The sequence below is a fragment of the Scatophagus argus genome, chromosome 4 (assembly GCF_020382885.2).
Source record: "Scatophagus argus isolate fScaArg1 chromosome 4, fScaArg1.pri, whole genome shotgun sequence".
In the NCBI taxonomy this organism is placed as follows: Eukaryota; Metazoa; Chordata; class Actinopteri; family Scatophagidae; genus Scatophagus; species Scatophagus argus.
In genome coordinates, this window is record NC_058496.1 from 7,300,008 (window position 1) to 7,320,882 (window position 20,875).

Here is a 20,875-nt window from a genome sequence, read left to right on the forward strand (position 1 = left end):
ATACAGTAGATCATGTTTTTGAGCATTTTAATTAGTGTGTCTGTGTAAATGTCTTTTCTTGTTTGGATCTTGTATGTATAGTTTTTTTTCTCAGTTTTCTCTTTCAGAAGACCTCTAAATCTCAGCGAGTCCGTAAAGTTTAACGAGCAAAATAGGCTACAATATTCAAAAGTTATATTCGAATTGAAATTTGAAATGGATTTATTTGCAATATTGTAATATTGCCTTCTCCAGTTAATAGTATTCAGCTGTAACATTTCTGAGAACGTTTCAAAGCGATTTTTTGGTGTGTGTATTGGATACAGTTTGGGCTGTCTGGCTTTCCGTAGAGAGGTGGAGTAGTCACATGATCAAAGATTGTGATCGGAACAAACAAAACAAATGACAGCTGCCCAGTGGACAGTGCGACCATCCATGGCTGTCGCGCCATGTCACTTTCTTTGACTGGTGACTGGTTTAAATCTTATTTTGATCATCTGAGCAACAAAACGGAACATTTATGTGGTACAGCTGGTGAATATGTTGCTAAGGAAAAAGCGTAACAAGCTAACAGCTATGCGTTAGCTTAGCTTGGTAAAGCTTCTGCAGTTATGTAGGTAGCAGAGTTACATTAGCAGGAACTACTTTCGTTTTCCAAACATGTATTTTCCGTATATAATGTCTACGCTAAGAGACATGCTTAGTGTCGCTATTCTCCGCGAACGACTTTTCTCAAACAACCATATAAGAGTGTTGTTTACAACCACTTTATCTTGATATCCCAGCCGTCCGCTAGTTGCTTATCACAGAGTGCACTTCGCTAGCTGTTCAGCAAATGGTTCCTGTTTGTTCGTATCTAGTTTACGTAAGAGAACTGTCCGTTTTCAGCAGAGCAACATCGTTTCCACCAGGTGACACCTCGGTCAGCTGTCTGTCAGTGTCATTGAGTTGTGTAAAAAAAAAAATCACTGGTGTAGGTAGATATTGAAGATGGAGGCTGTGAGACCAAAGAAGACCAAGGCGAAAACCAGTGGAAAATCTCAGGTGAGTCCTCAAGTCCTTTACAGTCGTTTTTGCCTTTTTCTGTGCTTCGAGGTCAGTGGAGAAAGGTGCACGCACTGGTCTTGAAGAGGCAGGTCAGGTTTCTATAGTTCACTCCTCGCAACTGTTGACAATTGAAAGTATCGACTCCAACATACTTTTGTTTGTAAATTGTGAGGAAACTGGAAATCTTCCACTCTAAGGGAACTTTCTTTAAGGCACAGGGTAAAAAAAATTCAAATTTAAATGACAAACCCAAGTCACATTTAGAGTAGTATCACACATAATGACTTGGTTAACTAATTTTTTCTCTGATTGTTGTTGATGTTTTCAGTCCGTCAGGAAGCAGAAGCAATCAGAGGAAGACAAAAAGGCTACAGCTCCCGCAGCTGTCTGTGATGAGGCCTCCACCTCCGTCTTCACTGACATTCCTCTCAGTCTGCCACATCAGGAGCCAGAGGAGGAGGAGGAGCAGCAGGACCCTGTTCAGTCCCTTGAGAGTTCAGCACAGCCACCAGATCTGTCCTCTGAGAAAAAGCAGACCTCCTCATCACATAAGTTATCCGCAACGGTGGCTACTAAGACTCTACAGTCAGCTGTGACGTTGCAAGATACAGTGCATGTGACAGAGTCAAAAGAGGAGGATTGCGGAGTGGCAGCTCAATTGGCTGAGCTAAAAGTTGCAACACAGACCACTGAGTTGGGAAAAGACACACAGTCATGGAATCAGCCTTGTATTTCAACTCAGTTTCAGATCCCTAATGCCCCAAGTGCCCCTGTACTGTACCCCTCTCTCCCAGCATTGGTGGAGGACCCTGTTATACATCTCTGTGAGGAAGCTGTGAAAAACAGGGAGAAGGGACCTGCCGTGTTGGCACTTCCTGAGCAGGAATCTTCACCTCCAAGTTTGCAGCCTCTGGAGTCTGTAGCTGAGCTTTCTAGGAGCAAACTCTACCCGGAATTACCCAGGATTGCCCCAGAAATCCTGGTAATCTCATAAACCGCCTAATAACATGAAGTTAGATTATGAGCTCAGTTGTTGTTTTTTTTTCTTCAAATGAAAAAAGATGATATAGGATGAATTTATGTTTGTAGGTCAATGTTTCCACATTATTTGTGACTTTTTTCATCCTCCAAAATTAGATTAGTTTATATAATCATTATGGGATTTGGTTATAATATACTGATATTTGAACTTGTCATTACTGTGAAAACAAAGATAATAAGTCACTACATTCATTTTGTCCTTATATACATATATTAACGTGAGATAACTTCTCTCAACTCATGTTTTTCTAATGCAGCCATTCTCACAGGAGCAGCTGAGTGTCTGGGAGCCAGGCGGAGGTTTACGAGCTTGGTCGGAGGGTGTTGAAGTGTGTGCAGCCCAGTTCTCTGCTTTAGCCCGGCAGGAGAACCATGAGCTGACTGAACTTCTGCAGAATTACTGGCGCTGTCGCAGACAGCTGACCCAGTCTCACACACAGCTACATACTCAGTCCTCTGACTGCAAGAGCACACAGAATCGTCTCTGGAGCTTCAGAGATGAGCAGCTTACACTGCAGGTGTGGATGTTAAATCAAAAAGCAGATGTATAGTATCCGGAGAAAACTACTGACCGATTGTTCTCTGTTGTGTTCAGTCTTTAAATATAATTTCATCCCTACAGGGTGTGTGTGCAGATCAGTCTAAGGTGTGTGGGTACCACCGCTTCCAGCAGGCAGAGTTCAGTCAGAACGTGCTGGCTGAGCTGAGGAGACTGTTTGAAGCTCGCAGTGAATTGCTCCATCAGAAGGTGGCGTTACATGCTTACACTGCTCTGCTGTCACGCCTCCAAGTGGAGTCATACCTGCATGGTCTACTAAAAGGTGAGTGACTTATGAATTCTACCTACCCTGGAGTGGCCATGACATTCCTGTCACAAATGAGCCTGTCATACATGATACAAAGTACATGCCCCACATGAGTTTTCTGTTTCCATATTTCCATTATCAGATTGTCTTGGCAACCAAACACAGCCTTATTCTCTCCAGCCCTTGAAGGAGGCCATCAGCGTCCTGTTTAGCTTCACACGTAGAGTCCTAGATGACACACAATTTCAAGCAGACATCCATCACTGGCTGGATAGATTGGTATACACACACGATCACTTTTCTTGCTTCATGTTCCATTGGTTGAGGAATTCTGTTATTTTGTGTCCTCACATGCCTCTGGTCTGCTCTCCAGGTCGCAGTCCTGCTGCATGTTGGAGGATCAGGAGAGCACCTGTACCTGCTGTGCCATCTTCTGTGTTGTCCTGCTGGGGTTGGCAAGTGGGCTGCACCCTTCCTTCAGGTTAGTCAGGGACACAGTCTTTCATTTATGGTTGCCGTGTGATGGTACATACTGACTTTATTTTCTTCTTCACTTCTGCCTAAGATTCAAGTTTGGGGAAATGCCAGTGGAGTGCAGCACTTTATGCAAGCTCTGACCATCTTAATGTCACCTGCCAGGTAAATGTAGGATCCCCTTTAGCAGCTACGCTTTCTTACCCTCTGGCTGTGAAATGCACATTCTAGCTTTATGTCTTTCGTTTTCCGTGAGAGTCTTTTCAGGGTCTAACAACCTAAAGACTCTGACCAGTGGCTTTTGTGTTTTGACTCAGACACCGGGCAGAGTTTCTGGGACATCTGAAGCCTTGTGAGAGTCAGAGTTCAGCAGCTTCTGGACCTGAGTCTGGCAACTGGACACTAGTGGATGAAGGGGGAGAAGAGGTATGTGTAGGGAAACAACACCTGAATTTTGTGAGAAGAAACAGGCCTTATATGTGGGATGGGAAAATAAAAACCGATGGTAAAAATTAAAAGCAAATAACTTATTTATTCTTTATGTGATTGCATGGAAACATTAGTAGAAAACTTTATTTATAATAAAGTTAATGATATTTTTTCCTTCACTTGCTGTGATGCTCTCAATAAAATGTGATGTGTCATCGAGGTTTGTAGATGATTAATTTATAAAACAGAATGTTCTGGACTTTGTTCTGACCTACTGAGTCACATTCAAAGCTGTTGTAATAAGGATGCCAAATTATCACCTATGACCGTTTAAATATCATGCCTGCTGCCTTAAAAACACAAATGCTGCCAGCACTAATGTGTTGCTTAGCACACGCTTGTATGGAGAACTTTTAAGAAACATTATTTTGTAAGATATTAACATTTTAAGATACTGCAATTTAAGTATACTTATATAATATTTTTGCAATACAATGATTTGTTAGTACCATTTTGTATAAAAAAAAAGCATCCTTCAGTTTGCATCTGTCCTGAAAAAAGCCTTTCATGGCTGGTTTTGCTTGAGGGGTACAGTAGCCCCTAACTGCATTGTCCTTCTTTGTCTTTAGGATGAGGACCCAGACAGCAGCTGGCTGTTGCTCTGTGAGGAGGATCTGATCTCACTGCTCACCCAGTTCCCATTCCAGGAGCTCTATTCGCACATGCTGGGGATGAGCAAGCAGGGTAAGGGAGTCTGTCTGTCCTTCTCTCTGTTAATGTGTATCGCTCACTGTATGATCTGACACCACTCTCCTTCCAGGTGTGTATGAACCCCAGGCCAGTTCCAGTCAGAAGATGATGCGTGTTTTTGGTTTTGCTTCGTCACTCATTGAAATTCTCGCTCTTGGACTACAAACGTACAACAGGGCACGATACAGACAGCTAGTCAAACGGATAGGACACATCATACGGTAAGGGCACCAGTCAGAGCGCACAAAATCTATACATAAATGCCATATATAACATTGGATATTTATAATGTTGTCCTCTCTCATTATCCTCAGGATGACAGTGTGTTATGTCAGTGATCACTGGGCCCAGTATGTGAGTTTAACTGGTACTGGTGCATCCAGCTCACACTCTCTGTCTTTGGAGAAACTACAGCTGGAATACGACCATCTCTTCCTCCGAGCTGTTTTACACGTACTCAGAAACAAAAGGTGAGGAATTGGCCTCAAGTTTCTACTTGAATTTGAAATTATTTACTTTGAGGGCTTCACATGTATGTTTTGTGGTCCCGTCTCACAGGTTGGGCATTTGGTTGTTTATGTCTGAGATGCCGTATGGGACTCTGTCCAGCTCCATGCTGTGGAAGGTCCTTTATGTTATGCAGTGTGCAGAGACAGCAGGACTAGAAACCCTCAGCACAGCCAGTGACACACACTCCTGCATTCAGGCTCTTAGAGGTACCAGTATACACTCTTAACATGCACTAAATATCTTTCAAAACCTCAAAAATTTAACTAGCTAACTAGCAAGAACATTGTAGTAAAGTTTAGATGTGACCTCACAGTTTCATCATATGGAAAACTGAAAATGTACCAGAAACTATTTTTTGACCCCCAAAGAATCAAACTTTTCTCAAACTAGTTAAACTCAATTTCTGAAAGATTTTGCACATCCACCGCCTTGAGAATAAAATAAAACAAGGTTATGTTATTCTTCTGAGTCTGATGTTGACAGTTTGCCAACCTCTTATTTAATTTGTCTGATACAGACCCAGAGCACCAGCAGAGGTTTGAGCACTGGCTGTGTGAAGTGAACAGCTCTGACGGCATCTCCCTCCTCACCGCACTAGCACATATGGCCACACCGACTCAACACTCAGACTCCGCATTCATCACAACCATAACTCTTCTGATTTACCAGGTATGTCAAGGAGAGGCAGAGAGAAAATAGTAAAAGAAACGTCAATAAAAATTATTAAAATCAATAAAAAATATTAAAATCAATAAAAATTAAGCTTCTGAATCATTCAGATATTATGTAAATATTGCACAAATTAAGACACTGTATTTCATAGAGTGTCTAAGGTAGCCAATATGAAAATACTGAGAAAGGATCACATAGAGAAAATATGACACTGTTTAAATGTTCATCACCCTGGTCTCTTGGTGAGAAAACACCTAAGGCCTACCTTGTTCTTTGACATCTGTCTTATTATTTTTGCTCCAGGTGTCTTATGTGAGTGTGTCCACAAGAGAAACTTACTCCAAAGTGGGGAGGGAGTTGTTGGCTGCCATTGCAACAGTCCATCCCTACATTGTTTCTGTGCTCCTGGAGAGACTGAGAGAGACCATACAGACTGTAGGAATGGTTGGTGTTGCTGTTCCATTAAGACTTTAAGGTTTTAACTGCATGACATTGTGTAACAGTTGTGTGAACAAACATGTACATGTGTGTCTCAGGTGGCTCTCTACTTGTGCAAAGAGCTGCCTCTGAGTCTGTGGCGGCCACAGCCAGAGGAGATCTGTGTGATAGGAGCCTGGCTGCTCCAGCATCCCCTGTCTGCTGTGGAGAACCGGCTGGCTTGTGTCATACTGGAGGGTCTGAACTGGGGTTACACACAGGTAACCACAGATACCTTGAAAATTACACATGTGGATATCTTGAATGAGTTGTGAGTTTCTTGTTAAATCTGTTTCCTCTTGCAGAATGGCTCCTTGGCCTTGGCTTCATCCCTCCATAGTGAAGTTGCTCTGCTGGTGGCTGAAGCCTATCAGAAGTACCTCACAGATAAACCTTACAGTGGTCTCATATCAGAAGGAATCAAACAGGTGACTTATCCACTCTTTGCTCACAGACATTAAGTCTTAACAGAGGCTTCATCATTTTCTCTCTTTCTCATTTACTTCCTCCCTTCAGGTGTCTTACCTTGCCAGTGTCCTTCGTTTGGGTGTGTCTCCCGAAGCATCCTTTAGCCAATGGGCATGGCAACTGTTGCTAAGGCTGAAGCTCCACGGCAATGCCCAGAACCCTAAAGGAGCCTGGTCGGTCCCCGCTTTGACATCCAATCCGCCTCCAGAGCTTACACACACTCCCAGCATGCACTCTGTTATCAGGGCTGTAAAAGCAGGCATTCCCATCGGATGCTATCTGTCCTTAGCCATGACAACAATGGGACATAGGTGAGTACTCACTCAAACTATTTCCAATACTTAAAGTTGATTCACACATAGAATTTGAATGAAGTTGGTCTGTGGATTTTCCTTCTGATTGTTTTTCTAGTGTGGAACACTTCTGTACCGATGGAGTTGGATTGTTGAAGAATCTGATTCAGTCTCGCCACCTTAGAGCTGCTGTGCATCTTCTGGACAACATCCTGCCCCCAACATACCCTCTTAGTTTTTACCTGCTCAACAACTCTCAGTAAGAGATGCATCCTTCACACACAGCCTGTAAAAGACCAGAAAGAAAGAAAGGTGTTTATTTAGCAGCCTGTCGTCTCTCTGTTCACGGCAGGTTTGTAAGCTGTATCCAGTTGTTCTTGCAATACGACAGCGTGTGTCCTCAAGGTGTGACGCAGCAGGTCACTCACCGGGTAGCACCACTCCTCACAGGAACCACCTATGGGGACAATGTCCGACTGCTGAACAGTGTCATTCAGGTTGGTCCCAATGGGCTTTTATCACAGAGGAGTAGTTCAGGACTTCAGCCATCACCATACATGCATAAATGTGAGTTGTTTTGTTTGTTTTTTTTTTAATTTTTCAGAGTCATGTGGTGGAGAGCTCTCAGCCCAGTCGTGTCGGCGCTGCAGCAGTGCTGGAGTTTTGGGTGAGGATTTTGATCCAGCAGAACCTGTGGTACCGGGACAAAACAGTCTTGTTCCTCATGGATCAGATCTGCTGCTCCGCATTCACACACCATCAGGAGGAATGTGTGCAGAAACTTCTGTACCAAGAGCATAAGGTATTTACTCAGTCGTGTTAGGAGTTTGCATTATTTAGGGACTTTTATTGGTCTCCCAGGTGCAAATGCTGAATTTAGTAACATTAAGATAAATATTACATTAACATTTAATTGGGCGCATATCACAGTAAAAACAAGAGCTTGGTGGTGAGGTATACTGAACAGTCAGGTTTAATTCATTATGCTTTTAATTTTAGAGCTGTTCATGCACACTGAGCAAAATGATTAGTGATGAAAGTAGCATTAAGCATGCCAGCCTGAAGTCACCTGTGAAATGTTTTTTTTCTTCAGGAAAATTTCAGTGGGCTAAACAAGCACAGTAACTTATTACATCTTTCCATTCTCACACTCCATGCAGAATGCCCTGGGTTACCACGGAGATCGGGGTCTGCTCTCCTCTCTGGTTGGCTGGATTGCTGGAAATGCCACACCTTCATTCATCGAAGGCCAATCCATGAGTGTGGAGGTAAGGGCCCCTCGAGGCATTAACAGTATGTGCAAGTACTGCTGATTGTATTAGTTAAGTTGTCAGCGCTAACCGACTTGTCGTTTTCTGTGTGTTTGTAGGTTTGGTTTGCCTGGATGGTGCTGAATATGGAGGGCATGTTTGAGGACGAATCTCAGCTCAGACGTTGTGTTGAAAATGAGCTCCTGTCAGAGCCCAACATCTCCCCAGAACAAGCTTTAAAGGTATGCAGACACATACGCAAAAAGTTTGAAATATTTGAGCTGAAAATGTCAGGATTGTTATTATTGATAACAAGTGTTTAGTATCACTTGGTACTGAGGATTTTTAAGACATTTCATAATGCAGGACATGTGTGGAGGAAAAAATGGTGCTCTGTTTCAAATAATTTTGCACTGTGTGACTTTTGTCTAAATGTTAACAACACACACTAAAGTTACAAAAAGCTATGTCAAAGAGCAATTTCATAGAAATGAGTAGTCTGGTTCATAATCCTTGGTGCTGTACAGTATGTAGATGTCAATAATAATGTGTGTGTGTCTGAGCCAGAAGGCGCAGCAGAGGCTGAAGTTGGCAGTAGCTCCATCTCTGCAGCGACTACAGGTGTACCGCTGGGCTTGTCAGGCATTAGCCACACCCCCTGACCACCCCCTCCTTCCCCTGGTCTGGCAGAAGTTCCTGCAGCTTTACCTCAGACAGCCAGGACCTGAGTATGGGTAAGATACACACAATCATTACTATCCCCAGCCAGAGAGACCAGAGAATCGCTGTGAAGATACCACATCTCTTTTTGTCTGTGTTGCCCACCAGGCTGGCTGCAGGTGGCTGTATCGGCCGAAGGTTCTTCCAGACCTCTTCTCAGGCCGCTCTACTCAGAGACCTGAGACAAAGAATACAGGAGGTGTCTGATTTCCACCATGCTGCCAGCCAGGCCCTCAGGGTGCCATCACCACACACACCTTCATTGGAAAGCCACAGCGACGAAAGCCCCAACCATCCACAACCTGCTTACCTCACCTCTCCTCAGCTACACACAGAGCTGGTCAGGTAGGTTGTTGATGCTTAGTCCACTCAAATACGGAAGCCTTTAGTGTGTTAACAGTCTCTCAGATCTGTGCTGATTGGCTGCTTACAGATTATTTGGTGTATTTGCCATGTGGTTGGATGATGAGTCTCTGCAGAAGCAGGAAGTGTACCTTCCCTCTCTTCCTCCCGAGTATGAACCACACAGATTGGCACAGGTCATGCAGAGGCATCAGGTGGGTTTGTCCTCATGTGTGTTAACATTTTCTGAATGGAAAAACATGTGGTGCAGTTGGTTGTAACAGGTTAGTGAGATCTTGTTGTTGTGTGTTACTATAGGAGCTGTGGCTTGAGTATGTGGACCAGGAGCGTCTGCAGTATGATGAGAAAGAGGTTCTGTGCCTGTGGGAAAAGGTGCAGAGTGAGCCGACTTTCTTGCAGGCTCAAAACTCCAGCTTCACTGACTACACCAGTCTCAACAACGGTACAGAGCCAAAACTGTATAAAGTTTATTTTCAGGAGCTGTGCAGTCATAAATGTCTGATAATGATGACTTCAAGGAACATAAACATGCAAATTCATAAATGTAACAGTAGTTAATATACTGTATATACGTTAATACACCAGCAAAAAAATTATTTTTGACAATATTTCATCCTGTTTGCATGAAAATTTTGACTTTTTCTCTGCTAGTTTCTCACCAGTTCAGTCTTGTGTTTTTTGTGTGTCTCTGTGCAGCGAGAGAGCGTATCCTGGGAAACCTGCAGAAGCATCCCTTTCCTCGTCCAGCTCCAGAGCTGCAGAAGCTGAAGACTCCAGTAGCTGAAGTCCCAACTGCCTGCCTCACTGACTCTAAAGCTGCTGCTGAGCTGGTGAAGCAGGACCTCAGCATACTGGAGGATCAGGCAAGGTACCTGGAGATCATACAAAGATTAAAACATTTTCACATCATCAGCAGCACACGGTTCACCTACACAGGAATACATGTACTTGCTTGTACTCACACAGATACACATTTACAGAGCTGTACTCTGGTTACAAAACACTTTTTGATGTCAGGATTGCAGTGGCACGCGAAGCCCAGCAGGTGGCAATGGAACAGGAGCTGCTGGAGAGTCTTCCTCTGCTGTACAAGAACCAACCAGAGCAAGTCACTATGGCCTTGGAGTGTAAAGGAAAGGGAGGGCAGCCATGCCAGGGACCAGCAAATATCACTGTCACAGTATGACCCCAAAACTACACACTAGCTAAGTTTTCAAATGTCTTGACTGTGATCTAATAGTGTGTTTTTGTGTGGTCTCTGTAACTGCGTAGTGTGAGCGCGTCCAGAGACAAGAGGCAGTACAGACTCAGATAACGTCACTGCGCAGAGACATCAAGAAGCTCCAAACAGACTCCATGTCTCCTCCACCTCAAATCCTGGCCCAGGCTGCCGTTCACACCGAGAACTTTATCACGTCAGTATTGACACACTGTGCTACCAAAGGAAAAAACACAATCTTCATCACAGCAAATGTAAATGCAAAGGAGAAGGATGGTGATGCTTTGACTAATGCGTGGACTGTTTTCACATGTTCAGGGCTCTGGTGAATATGTATAAGGCACAGAAATCTCCGGCAGTGCAGCATGTTGGCGTGTCTGCCTTCTACCAGGTGGTCTCTTATGTGTGTGAGGACACGCTGCGTCATCCCCCAACACGCCAGTACCTCTCCTCGTGTGTGGAAATTCTAGGACAGGTGCGCTCATACGCACAGCATTACAATATTTAAGTCAAGTGTTCAGCTTTATTTAGAATGACCAAATGTGGCCGGATGGACATAAGTGATTGGTTAAAGGGCCCAGGTTCAACTTTTCATTGTCCCTGTCTCGTTTTGTGTCTAGGTGTTTATCCAGGGCAATGCGGAGGAATGTGGCCGTGTCTTGAAGACCATCCTGGAGCAAAGGCGTCTTTGCCCACTCATTTCACCCTTCTTCACTCCCAATGCAGCACCCAGTCAGCTTGTGTCTCTCTACCAAGATGTGGTGACATCCTTGCACCTCGACAGCGCTGATGTCATTTTCATGCTGCTGACAAAGGTTGGCCTCGACACAAAGGCAATACACTGAAGCACCAAACACAGTTCAGTTATAGTAACCACTTTCCTCTCTTCGCCCCACAGTTTGATTTGTTCCAGTGGCTGAATGAAACCCATCCTGTGTTTTCTGAGAGAACACGTTTGTTGGAGTTGGTCCACGGAGCCCTTTGCGTCTGTGGTCGAGATCCCGAGCCGGAACTTCTCACGCCTTTTCACCTCTTCACCAAACACTGGACCTGGCTTTTACGCCACCATTTCCCTGACCACTACAGTGACTGCCTAAGGCTACTTATGACCAGTGAGTATGCGTGTGTGTCTGTCTGTCCGTCTGTCTGTCTGTCTGTGTACAAAGGCCATCAACTGAATTTTATAATTCAAATAATTAACTCTTTAAGTCACAACTTGAATCATCATTTTCATCTTTTGTGTGTTATGTTACTCATTGCCTGATATTCACTTCAGAGCAAGGGCTGCTTTAAAGTCATCTTGTGATTCATCAAAACACATTCATGCTTCTGAAAGTATGCCTCCTACTCATCTTCCCACCACAAAAGACAGAATTAATTAATTAGCAAAAGTGAAGTTAGTTGAATCATTCTGTCGATGTGCTGAATCAGACATGAATTGAGTCGGGGTGTCTTATTAAGACAGAATTTATTGAATTTATATTATTTATTGTTCACAGCGGCATGAGATAAAATTTTGCCAAATGATGGCACAAATGTTATCAAAGACCTGATATAGTGCTTTAATTTCAAGAATGTTGGATTTAGCTGTTTGTTTTACAACTTCTTTAATGGATAAAGACTTTTCTTAACATCATCAGGCTCTTCAAACCAGTTACTGAGTTCCGAGTGCTGGAAGGTGACTCTGCGAGTCCTGGGCTGCTTACCACCAACCCGCCATACCAAGAGCAAAGCTGAACAAGCACTCAGCACCACTGATGTCTCCGGTCGGGCTGCCGGACCCTCTGCTTCTTCCTACAGATCCCCAATCAGCCTCTCCCCTCAACAGGTAACTAATTCTGGTATTGAAACCTCTTGACCTGATAATAGCCAACATGCGATTCTATCAGTTTCCTTATCAATCCACCCTCTCTGTGTGAATTTTTTTTATCGGTTGCAGGTGGATGAGACTGTTGATTGGCTGAGTGATTACTTCCTGCGGAGTCGTCTCAGTAAACCAGACCTCCGCAGCTTCGGCCTCTTCTCAGCCTGGGGTCCCTACATCAGTGAGGTTGTCACACTTTGGGATCATTTGGTTGGCTGTCTAATCAACGTGCAGCTCAGCAGCTGTGCCAGAGAATCAGTGGGGAGCAGCAAAATAATGAAAGGTAACTGTCAAATGTCAGCACGTGTTTGAAGAAAGTAATATTCAAAACACTAATGCAGTTCAGCTGATTTTCTTGTATTGTATTTGTGTGGTATTTTAATTTTATTTAACATATTGTACATCCACCATGAAAGTGAAATGTATCTTGTACTCTCACAGCTCTACAGGACCTACACAGTAAGATTGTGAAGTTATTTAAGCCTTGGATCTTTCCCTTGGACACAGATGATGGCGGGTAAGCATGACGTCCCCTCAGCTCTCGAGCAGTCACTGGTTTTAGATAGCAGCAAACTGTTGTCAGTGAGGCAGACTCTCAAGAGGGCAATAAAAAATATTCACATTCCACAGGTATGAATTTTTTTCCCTGCCTGTGTTGTTACTTACTGAACTGAAAATCTCAGAAGCTCACTATACACTACATGAAATAAACATGACTCAGCAGACAGAAAAACAAACACTAGATGTTTACTTCTGAGCTGTAAGTCAACCACGTCACATTGAGGTCTCTCACATGACCAGAGGTTTGTGCTGTGATTTTGGTGTTGGATACATGGAGAGAGCAGTTAAATGCTTTCAGGGGTAAAGAAGAAGTTAAAACCTAGTCAACATCACTGTCTCCTTTGTCTCAGTAACCTCAAGTGTTACCCCTGGCTGGAGACAGAATCGAGTGCAGCTGGATGTCTGGTTGGACTGTACACTCAGCTCACCGACACTCTGCATCACAAATTCAGAGGTGGGTTCCCGGCAGTTCTGTGTTCACACGAGTGAGTTTTTTAAGGACTGCTTCTCTTAATGGTGTGTACTCTTGAAGTTATTTCTGTGTACTCTATGTTTCAGATCGTCTGCTGCCCGGCCAGAGAGGCGCCCTGTGGCTGTGTATGATGCAGTACTGTGCGAGATGCACCTCTCCCCGCACACCTGAGTACCTTCTCTACCTGTACCACACACACCTCCGCAGCCTTCCCTGGAGACACCTGCACCCCGACACTCTGCTAATGGAGCAGCTCTTCAGTGTGAGACAGTGTACCCACTGATCCCCGACGCTACGCACTGATTCCAGACATGCATGACGCAGAACAGCTTGTTTATATGAGACCTGGGTCCTTGGCCTCTAGCTCCTATTATTAGCCTGAGTTCCTGTATTTATAGTCGCGACACCCTGTTCCTAGAAACAAGATGTCTCTTGAGACCCACACGGATCTGTCGAGGCCACTATATGGAATCTACACAAATAAAAATATACAGAATCATCAGAACAAAAATCAAATCCCAATGATTAATCATATTTGTATTGAAAAGGGATAGAAGTAAGCTGTGGGAGTAAAGGGAAGCTGCTATTTTTATACTAAAACAACATCAACAAATAAAATGTAAATAAAACCAAACATAAACAGAAGTAATAAATAATCAAGTCCCCGATATTTGATTTGTTTGTAGTTCTGTTTGACAGAGTGGTCTCTTTATTTATTTTCTTGCTTTCTTGTGCCCGCAGGTGGAGAGAGGAAGTCCCAAGAGTTGCTTCCTCTTTCTGGGAGAGGTGTTATGTGAAGTTAACTGGCTCAGTGTCCTAAGTGACCACTTACAGGTGCCCCCTACCTCGACATCATATCCAGTTCTGCCAGACACTCAGACGGAGTCGCACACCATGTTGGTCTATCTACTATACATGCTAGTTTTTCTGGCCAAGGAGGAACAAATTCTTAGTCAACAGGCGAGTCCAGAATATTTCAGTTTCACGTTGGGGTGCAACTTTTCTCTCCTTTATCTCTCTTCTTTATTCATTCTTTATTTTTCTTCCTCAACCTCCAGGACTCCCCTCTACTCAGCCTATTGGTCCAGTCCACCTCTCTTCCATGGCACCAACTGGACCTGTCTTCATACCAGGGCATAATGGGATATGTTAGCACCCACTACCCTCCCTCCTTGCTGCTCACTGCTGATTCTGCACCTCAGCTGCTGCTGAAATCACTTCGCAGTGCTGCTGGGCTCCACCCTCGTCCTAATGAGGTGCCACACAGGGTGAGACAACGCACTACTATTGGTTTTACAAGTCAAATCACAGATTTCTTAAGGCATCATGAACCTCTCAAGAACAAGTTTGAGTTACAGCTACGATACATTAACGGTGGTTTGATCTCCCAAACTTTAATTCTGTGTTTTGTAGATAGCAGTTTGGTCACGATGTCAAGCCCAGAACACATGCAGCGATGATTTAGTATAAAAGCAGCGCCTAGGATATTTTTATTTCATTTCTAATTATATTAACCCCATAAACAAATTAAAACATTGAAACATTTCTTCTGTCATTTAGTCATTTATAGCTGATATCATAGTCATTTTATGGATTGAAAGAAGATACTAGATATGAATATCACTGACCAATGCTAACATTGGACAGTTTAAGAATTAATTCCTCTCCTGTATCTGCATGTACTCTGCTCCAGGCAGTTATGTCATGTGTAAAAGTGGGAGGCTTGGAACATCCGCATTATATTTAGACTTAAACAATTCAGTTTTCCCTTGCAGCTCTGTATCGCTCAGCCAGATTACATAAATGTAACACTTAAATCCTTATAGTCGCTGTTAAAGTAGAGCAGCAGAAGGCAGTTTTTACGCCACTTGATAGTGTTCCAAAGTCGATGGATTTTGGCAGCCCAGTTCCAAGCTATAGTGTACGCAGGACGACTCTGAGATCCAGTAGCAGTGCGTTTTCTCTTTTAACTGTACCAATTTCCAATTTCATTCCTAAATATAGCCTTGCTGTCAAACAGAGGCACTAGTTATTAAAGCAAAAAATATGCATTTTCGCACAAATATGTACATTCATGTCAACATAAAACATAAAACATGAAACTTACTATAACGTCAGAAACTTAGAGTCAGATTTCACCTTTAATTAAGGCTTGAAAGTTCTCTTTTTGGATAAGAAACTGCTTTTAACCAATAAATAATAAATAAATAAATACAAACAAATAGAAAAGGGCCTTACCCAAACTGCTGACACAAAGTTGGAACCATAGCATTGTCCGAAATGTCTTGGTACCTAAAGAATTAAGATTTCCCTTCACTGGAAGTCAGAAACTGAGCCCAACCCCTGAAAAACAGCCCCTGTCCCACTACTTTTGTCTATATTAGTCCATATAGTTTTTTTTTAGTATATATTGATTTATTCATATATATTTTTCTGCATAGCATTAACCAAATAAAATGTAAAGTCTGTGTTACTTTGTGTCTGTCAGGAGGAGACCCTAAAGGCTGGAGTGTATGTGTGCTGGTGCGTGCAGTCTTTAGTGACTCTGGAGCAAGGAGGCACCATCAACCTCAGCAGCCTGGAGGCTCAGCTGGAGACACTTCTGGAGGGCGTCGTCACATTTAACCCACCAGGTGAGTTGCCCTCTCCCTCAGCAACATCATCAGCTCTCAGTAACAAATTATTTTATCACCTCACTTCCTCCCTTTTCCTCTCCAGAGACGGGTTTGGAGCAGAGACACATGGCGTTCTGCAGCTTGTTCAGCGACACTCTGACTTTGCTGAATGGAGTGGGTGTGTCTACAGGCGAGGCTCTCGCTGCCCATGTTATTGCCTGGCTGGACAGGAAGGGGAGGGGCTTTCCTATTCTGCCTCTCCTCACAGCTTGCTCTCGCTGTCTTGCATCAGTACGGCACATGACACGCATCATGGAGGCTTGCATTACAGCGTACTTCAATCATGGTGAGCAAAGTAACTGTTTGGGATTTTTCTGGCACCAGATTGAACAGAGAGTTACAATTTTTTATTTTAAGTCTCTAATTTATTTCTTTGGAAAGAGGTCAGTATGTAGGGTTTACAACCTACTGTTAAAGTAAGAGGAAGCCTTTAAATCTCTCCCTATAGTTTAGATAGTTTCAAGGATTGTGGGATTGTGATTGTTTTTTCACTGTCTGTATTTTTCATTTCAGCTGAGGAGGAGTCTGTAGGTTGGGGTCCTGTGTTGGCATCACTGCAGGTCCCTGAGCTCACAGTGGATGACTTCCTTTCTGAGAGCCAGTCGGGGGGCAGCTTCCTGACGCTCTATGCGTTCATCCTGCAGCGCCTCAACACTGAATACACAGCAGCCAATGAGAGGAGGACTCTGGGTCTAATCAACACATGGACTAATCAGGTCTTCCCCAGGTGTGACTCTACGTTGCCTTTAATCTCTTTTAAAAAGTCATTTTAGCACCTGAATCAGCATGTGTGCCTTGTGACTACATTATACATGCTGTGATTTGTTTTCTGTGTCCAGTGGTCCAAATGATGAAGCCAAGCTCTTTCTTTGGTGGCACAAAGCACTGAATCTGTCAGCGGAGCAGCTGCAGCCGCAGTCAGGCCAGACTGAAGTGTCAGGAATCGTCATGGGTCTGCTGAGGCTGCAAACTAGGCTGCTTCAGATGGGCGAAGAAAGACTGAACTCGGGACTGTTAGGAGCCATAGGCCTGGGCAAGAGGTCTCCTGTTTCTAATAGGTACACCCACTTGTTTTTTATTAGCTCAGGAAAACAGGCAAGATAGAGGGAAATAATAATCGTTGATAAACAGCCTGTTAATACATGCCTACCGTACATCTAGATTCAGGGTGGTGGTACGCAGCCTGGCAGCATTCCTGTCAGTCCAGGTGCCATCAGAGTCAGAGCTTCGACTCCAACCCACCAGTGACCTGCAGCTCTCTGCAAAAGCACAGCAAGTATGCAAAAAAACCTGCAAACAAAGTGTTTTCATTTTCTAGTCTGCAGTTGTCTCCTAAAAATAACATGTATTTGTTGACTTCTCTGTGGGTGCAGACACTGGGGATGTTGGAGGCCATGCCCAGCAATAAGCACTATGCTGAGCTAGAGGAGTCTGTGAATAAAGCTCTCCAGTTCATCCGTTACCCAGGACACTGTCTTAGAGACGGACCCCGACTGCTGGCCCTGCTGGCCAATCTCCTGTACCCTGACCTCAGATACCTGAACATTATTCGTTAACCACGACTTAACCCGTCATTCATGCTGGAGACGCTGGAGGACGTCAGCCTTCTGTGGCAAACACAGTGACAGTAAAGCTCTGTTCTGCACAGAGAAAATCCTTCTGGAGCACAATGTTTCCAAGTAGTGAATCAGTCAAGCCTAAGAAATGTTATGTGCTAACCTCTGATCTTTACTCGCACTTTGCTTTCTTCTCTCATGTCTATGCCTTGTTGCTTTTTATATAACTTGCCTGTTGGTTTTCAACACATCTGTTTTATTCATGATTTGAAAGGAAGTTGCACATATTTATTAAAGCATAATTCATGGATCAGTATTCAGTACTGAGCTTTAGCTGTGAATTTTCACACCTGGATGTGGAATCTGACTGAAGAAAGTTCAAAAAAGGTTCCACAGATTATCTGGAGGAAGATGAAGAACATATCAAATAGGCTTGTATGTTTAGTATTACCTTCTTAAAATGGAGTAGGGTGGACATACCAGAACAGCTGGCAGGCAGGGTTCAAAGCCTGATTTAACTCCTGAAGTCAGTTTTTGATGCTAGCATCTAACTACAAGCTACAATCTGACATCTCTCAGTCCTACTTGCTGTACACATAAAGATGAATACAGTGGCTGTCTTTATGAAGTGATCATGTTTAGTTACAAAACATTTGCCAGTATTATTTTCATGTCCAGCCAAAAGTGATTTCCTTGTTTCTGCCAAAGAGTTGTTACTATCATTTGCTCAGCTACTTAAATCTTCTTGAGCATGTGTTCTGGTTGTTTCATCTGTCTTTGTTTGGTACAGAAACTGCAGTCTGAAAAAGCACAAGCACTAGAAGGATCCCTGAGTACCTCTGACAACGTGCCACACCACTCGACTTCCTTATAAAGTAATGTGTGCACCGGGATACAAGTTACTGACGCCGTTGGTATTACTAAACAAGCAGGCATGTCATGTTGTTGGAGCTGGAATTAAATACACAAATGGTGGTACGTGTTAGCGATTTGAGGATAAAGGAAGTTTGCAACTTAGCTTTATGAGACTTCCTGACTGTACATCCAAGTCATTTTTCCCATTTTAATTACCTTTGTCATTTTGGCACTTCTGTCGCTCTGTACCATCTCTGCACTTCTGCAGCTTGAAGCTCGCCTTATTGCCTGCGTTGTTATGTGGGGACTGTTAATGTCAAAAGCTTCTTCTCTTTTTTTTTTTTTTTCTTTTTTTATGAGTCAGTGATCAGGAATGGTTCTCCTGGGCTGCTGGAGGAGGGAACTGCAGACTGGGGCTGCACAAAAGAGACGGTGTTCAATAACAGGAACTGAATGTCTCACTGCTAGTATTTACCAATTCAACCAACTGATAGGAGACCATATGTAGAACCTCTGAAAGCAGGAAGATCAGTCTAAACTTGCATACATGGAGGGAGATATAATTCCCTTTTGAATCTAGCTGTTTTGGACCAGTAGAGGAGGCAGAGAGATCCAGACATTGATACAGAATGCACTGTGCAGCATCTGTAATAAAACTTGCCTGCAAACTGCATTCTTCACACATTATGCTCCAGATGGTCAAACTGAAATTAAAGCTTCCTCGTCTAAGAAGCCTGTTATGACAAGCGTGTAATTTGATTGGCATCCTCATGCTGTTGTTCTTTGTGTCTGTGCTGAGGTACAATACATGTCCCCGACTGAAAGAGGCTTTTTCTTTTTTAGTTTTGTTTTTACAAAGACTGTTCGGAGGGGGTGGGGTCTTTAAATTGAGCGGTGTGATTTTTGTGCACACATACTTGCAGCATCCTCATTTGACACCACCATGTCTGTCTGGGAGAAAGCCTCTCTTCAGGCAACGGTGGTCTCTATGGTTACAGGAAGGGTAGAAGTGAGAGAGGAGGTGGAAAGGACGGGGTGTTCTGAGTCAAAGAGAGGAGGTGGTGGGAGATGCTTACAGACACTTACTGCTGCCTGCTCTTCGCACTTGAAAAACGGCCTTCGGTGTATTCTGTGAACCCCCCCGTCTGTTGTCTCTCACCGTCTAGCTGACCTTCTGTTCTCCCGTCGTCTGTCAGCTCAGGTGGTGGAGTACACCACTGAAGCAGTCGATGTGTATGTGACGGTGTACTCTCACACATTACCCTCAGTAATCTCGTCCCATCTCCACTCTTTGTTCTCATGCACGCATATTATACATATACACGTGCTCAGAGGATCCATTGCTGAGACAAGGTATTCCTGGTAGACACATCACTGTCTGGCAGATTCCTGTGTCACCATGGAAACCCAGCATCGGGTCAAGGGAGGTGTTCCTAGACTGTTTCAGTGCACAGTCAGCATCGGAGCAGCACGTGGATCAGCTCCCCTCAGTCGTCATTAGCAGTTAGGATGCAGACGTAAGACAAGCACTGTGACTATTTGTGCACAAATTCCAGACAGTCCTGAGGAAGACATGTTTGTTGTTTAACTCTGTGTACACTTGGCTCAGACAGATTTCTGACCCCCTTTTGAGCTCATGTCTCCGTCAGTGAATTGCAGTCGATTCCAACATGCTCCAATGTCCAGGAGAAAAGACTGAGAAGAGGATTGCAGACCAGCTGCTCTTCTGGGACAGCTGCACTGGCCTGAAGTCACTCCCTGCTGTCAAAAGACACACACACACTCAGCTGGACACACAGGAATGTGTCTCTCCGTTCTCCGCAGCGACTTCGCTACGTGCTCCCATTGTTTTGAATGTGTGTATATGAGAGAGTACATGCATGTGCGTGTCAGACAGACTCCTCCATTGAGAACACCCACTTTTCTCGCACCTCCTCGCCGGTCCTGTGGGGAGTGATGACTCAAGCTTAAATGAGTCTTTATTGCTAGCTTTTTTTTTTCCATTTCTCACATTAAAACCAGCAGAGCAGGAGCGCTTCACCCCGCAGAGTGTACCTTTTTGGTGCACTTAACGGTAAAAGTCATTGATAGTGACTCAGACCTCCACCGGTGCTGTAAGATGTGATATTTTTTTTGTTTGTTTTGGTTTTTTTTAGAGAGCTCAGAAGGCTGCCTGTTGAGCTGCCACGGACTTAAAACAGTGGTGAAAATAGGGAGGAGTGTTTGGCCTTCAGGATGTCCTGTGTGCTTGGTTTGTTGCAAATCTCCCCACAGAGAAGAGCGAATTTAAACCTCCAATTAGAGGATGTTGGTTAATGTTGGTCTACATAAGTAATGTGGGAGTGATTATTCTGAGCTTATTGTTGGGTTGAGATGTAGTACAAAGGTCAAGTT

At 43.8% G+C, this 20,875-nt stretch overlaps 1 protein-coding gene across 1 annotated transcript; it reads left to right on the plus strand.

The window, feature by feature from the left end:
- The first annotated feature begins 414 nt into the window (after nt 1–414).
- epg5 (ectopic P-granules autophagy protein 5 homolog (C. elegans)) lies at nt 415–18,380 on the plus strand. Its single transcript, XM_046387255.1, has 45 exons — nt 415–1,023; nt 1,355–2,008; nt 2,325–2,585; nt 2,690–2,888; nt 3,016–3,152; nt 3,247–3,354; nt 3,439–3,512; nt 3,665–3,773; nt 4,406–4,520; nt 4,597–4,747; nt 4,841–4,996; nt 5,085–5,242; nt 5,554–5,705; nt 6,012–6,152; nt 6,245–6,406; nt 6,491–6,613; nt 6,702–6,964; nt 7,065–7,205; nt 7,299–7,443; nt 7,551–7,748; nt 8,107–8,214; nt 8,316–8,438; nt 8,764–8,930; nt 9,025–9,261; nt 9,350–9,473; nt 9,577–9,721; nt 9,976–10,147; nt 10,297–10,459; nt 10,552–10,694; nt 10,817–10,973; nt 11,119–11,313; nt 11,397–11,610; nt 12,139–12,326; nt 12,438–12,645; nt 12,804–12,879; nt 13,274–13,377; nt 13,482–13,657; nt 14,137–14,355; nt 14,454–14,663; nt 15,884–16,028; nt 16,114–16,356; nt 16,584–16,797; nt 16,910–17,128; nt 17,232–17,346; nt 17,444–18,380. Exons 1-45 carry the CDS (start codon nt 970–972, stop codon nt 17,624–17,626), a joined length of 7,749 nt encoding a protein of 2,582 aa, XP_046243211.1. The 5' UTR covers nt 415–969; the 3' UTR covers nt 17,627–18,380.
- Nucleotides 18,381–20,875: the final 2,495 nt, after the last annotated feature.

Excerpts from the sequence above, each read along its gene's own strand:
- epg5 (XM_046387255.1), top strand. The coding sequence starts at position 970 with ATGGAGGCTGTGAGACCAAAGAAGACCAAGGCGAAAACCAGTGGAAAA. Across the intron at positions 1,024-1,354 it reads AAACCAGTGGAAAATCTCAG|TCCGTCAGGAAGCAGAAGCA; the intron begins GTGAGTCCTCAA and ends TGATGTTTTCAG. Across the intron at positions 5,243-5,553 it reads CTGCATTCAGGCTCTTAGAG|ACCCAGAGCACCAGCAGAGG; the intron begins GTACCAGTATAC and ends TGTCTGATACAG.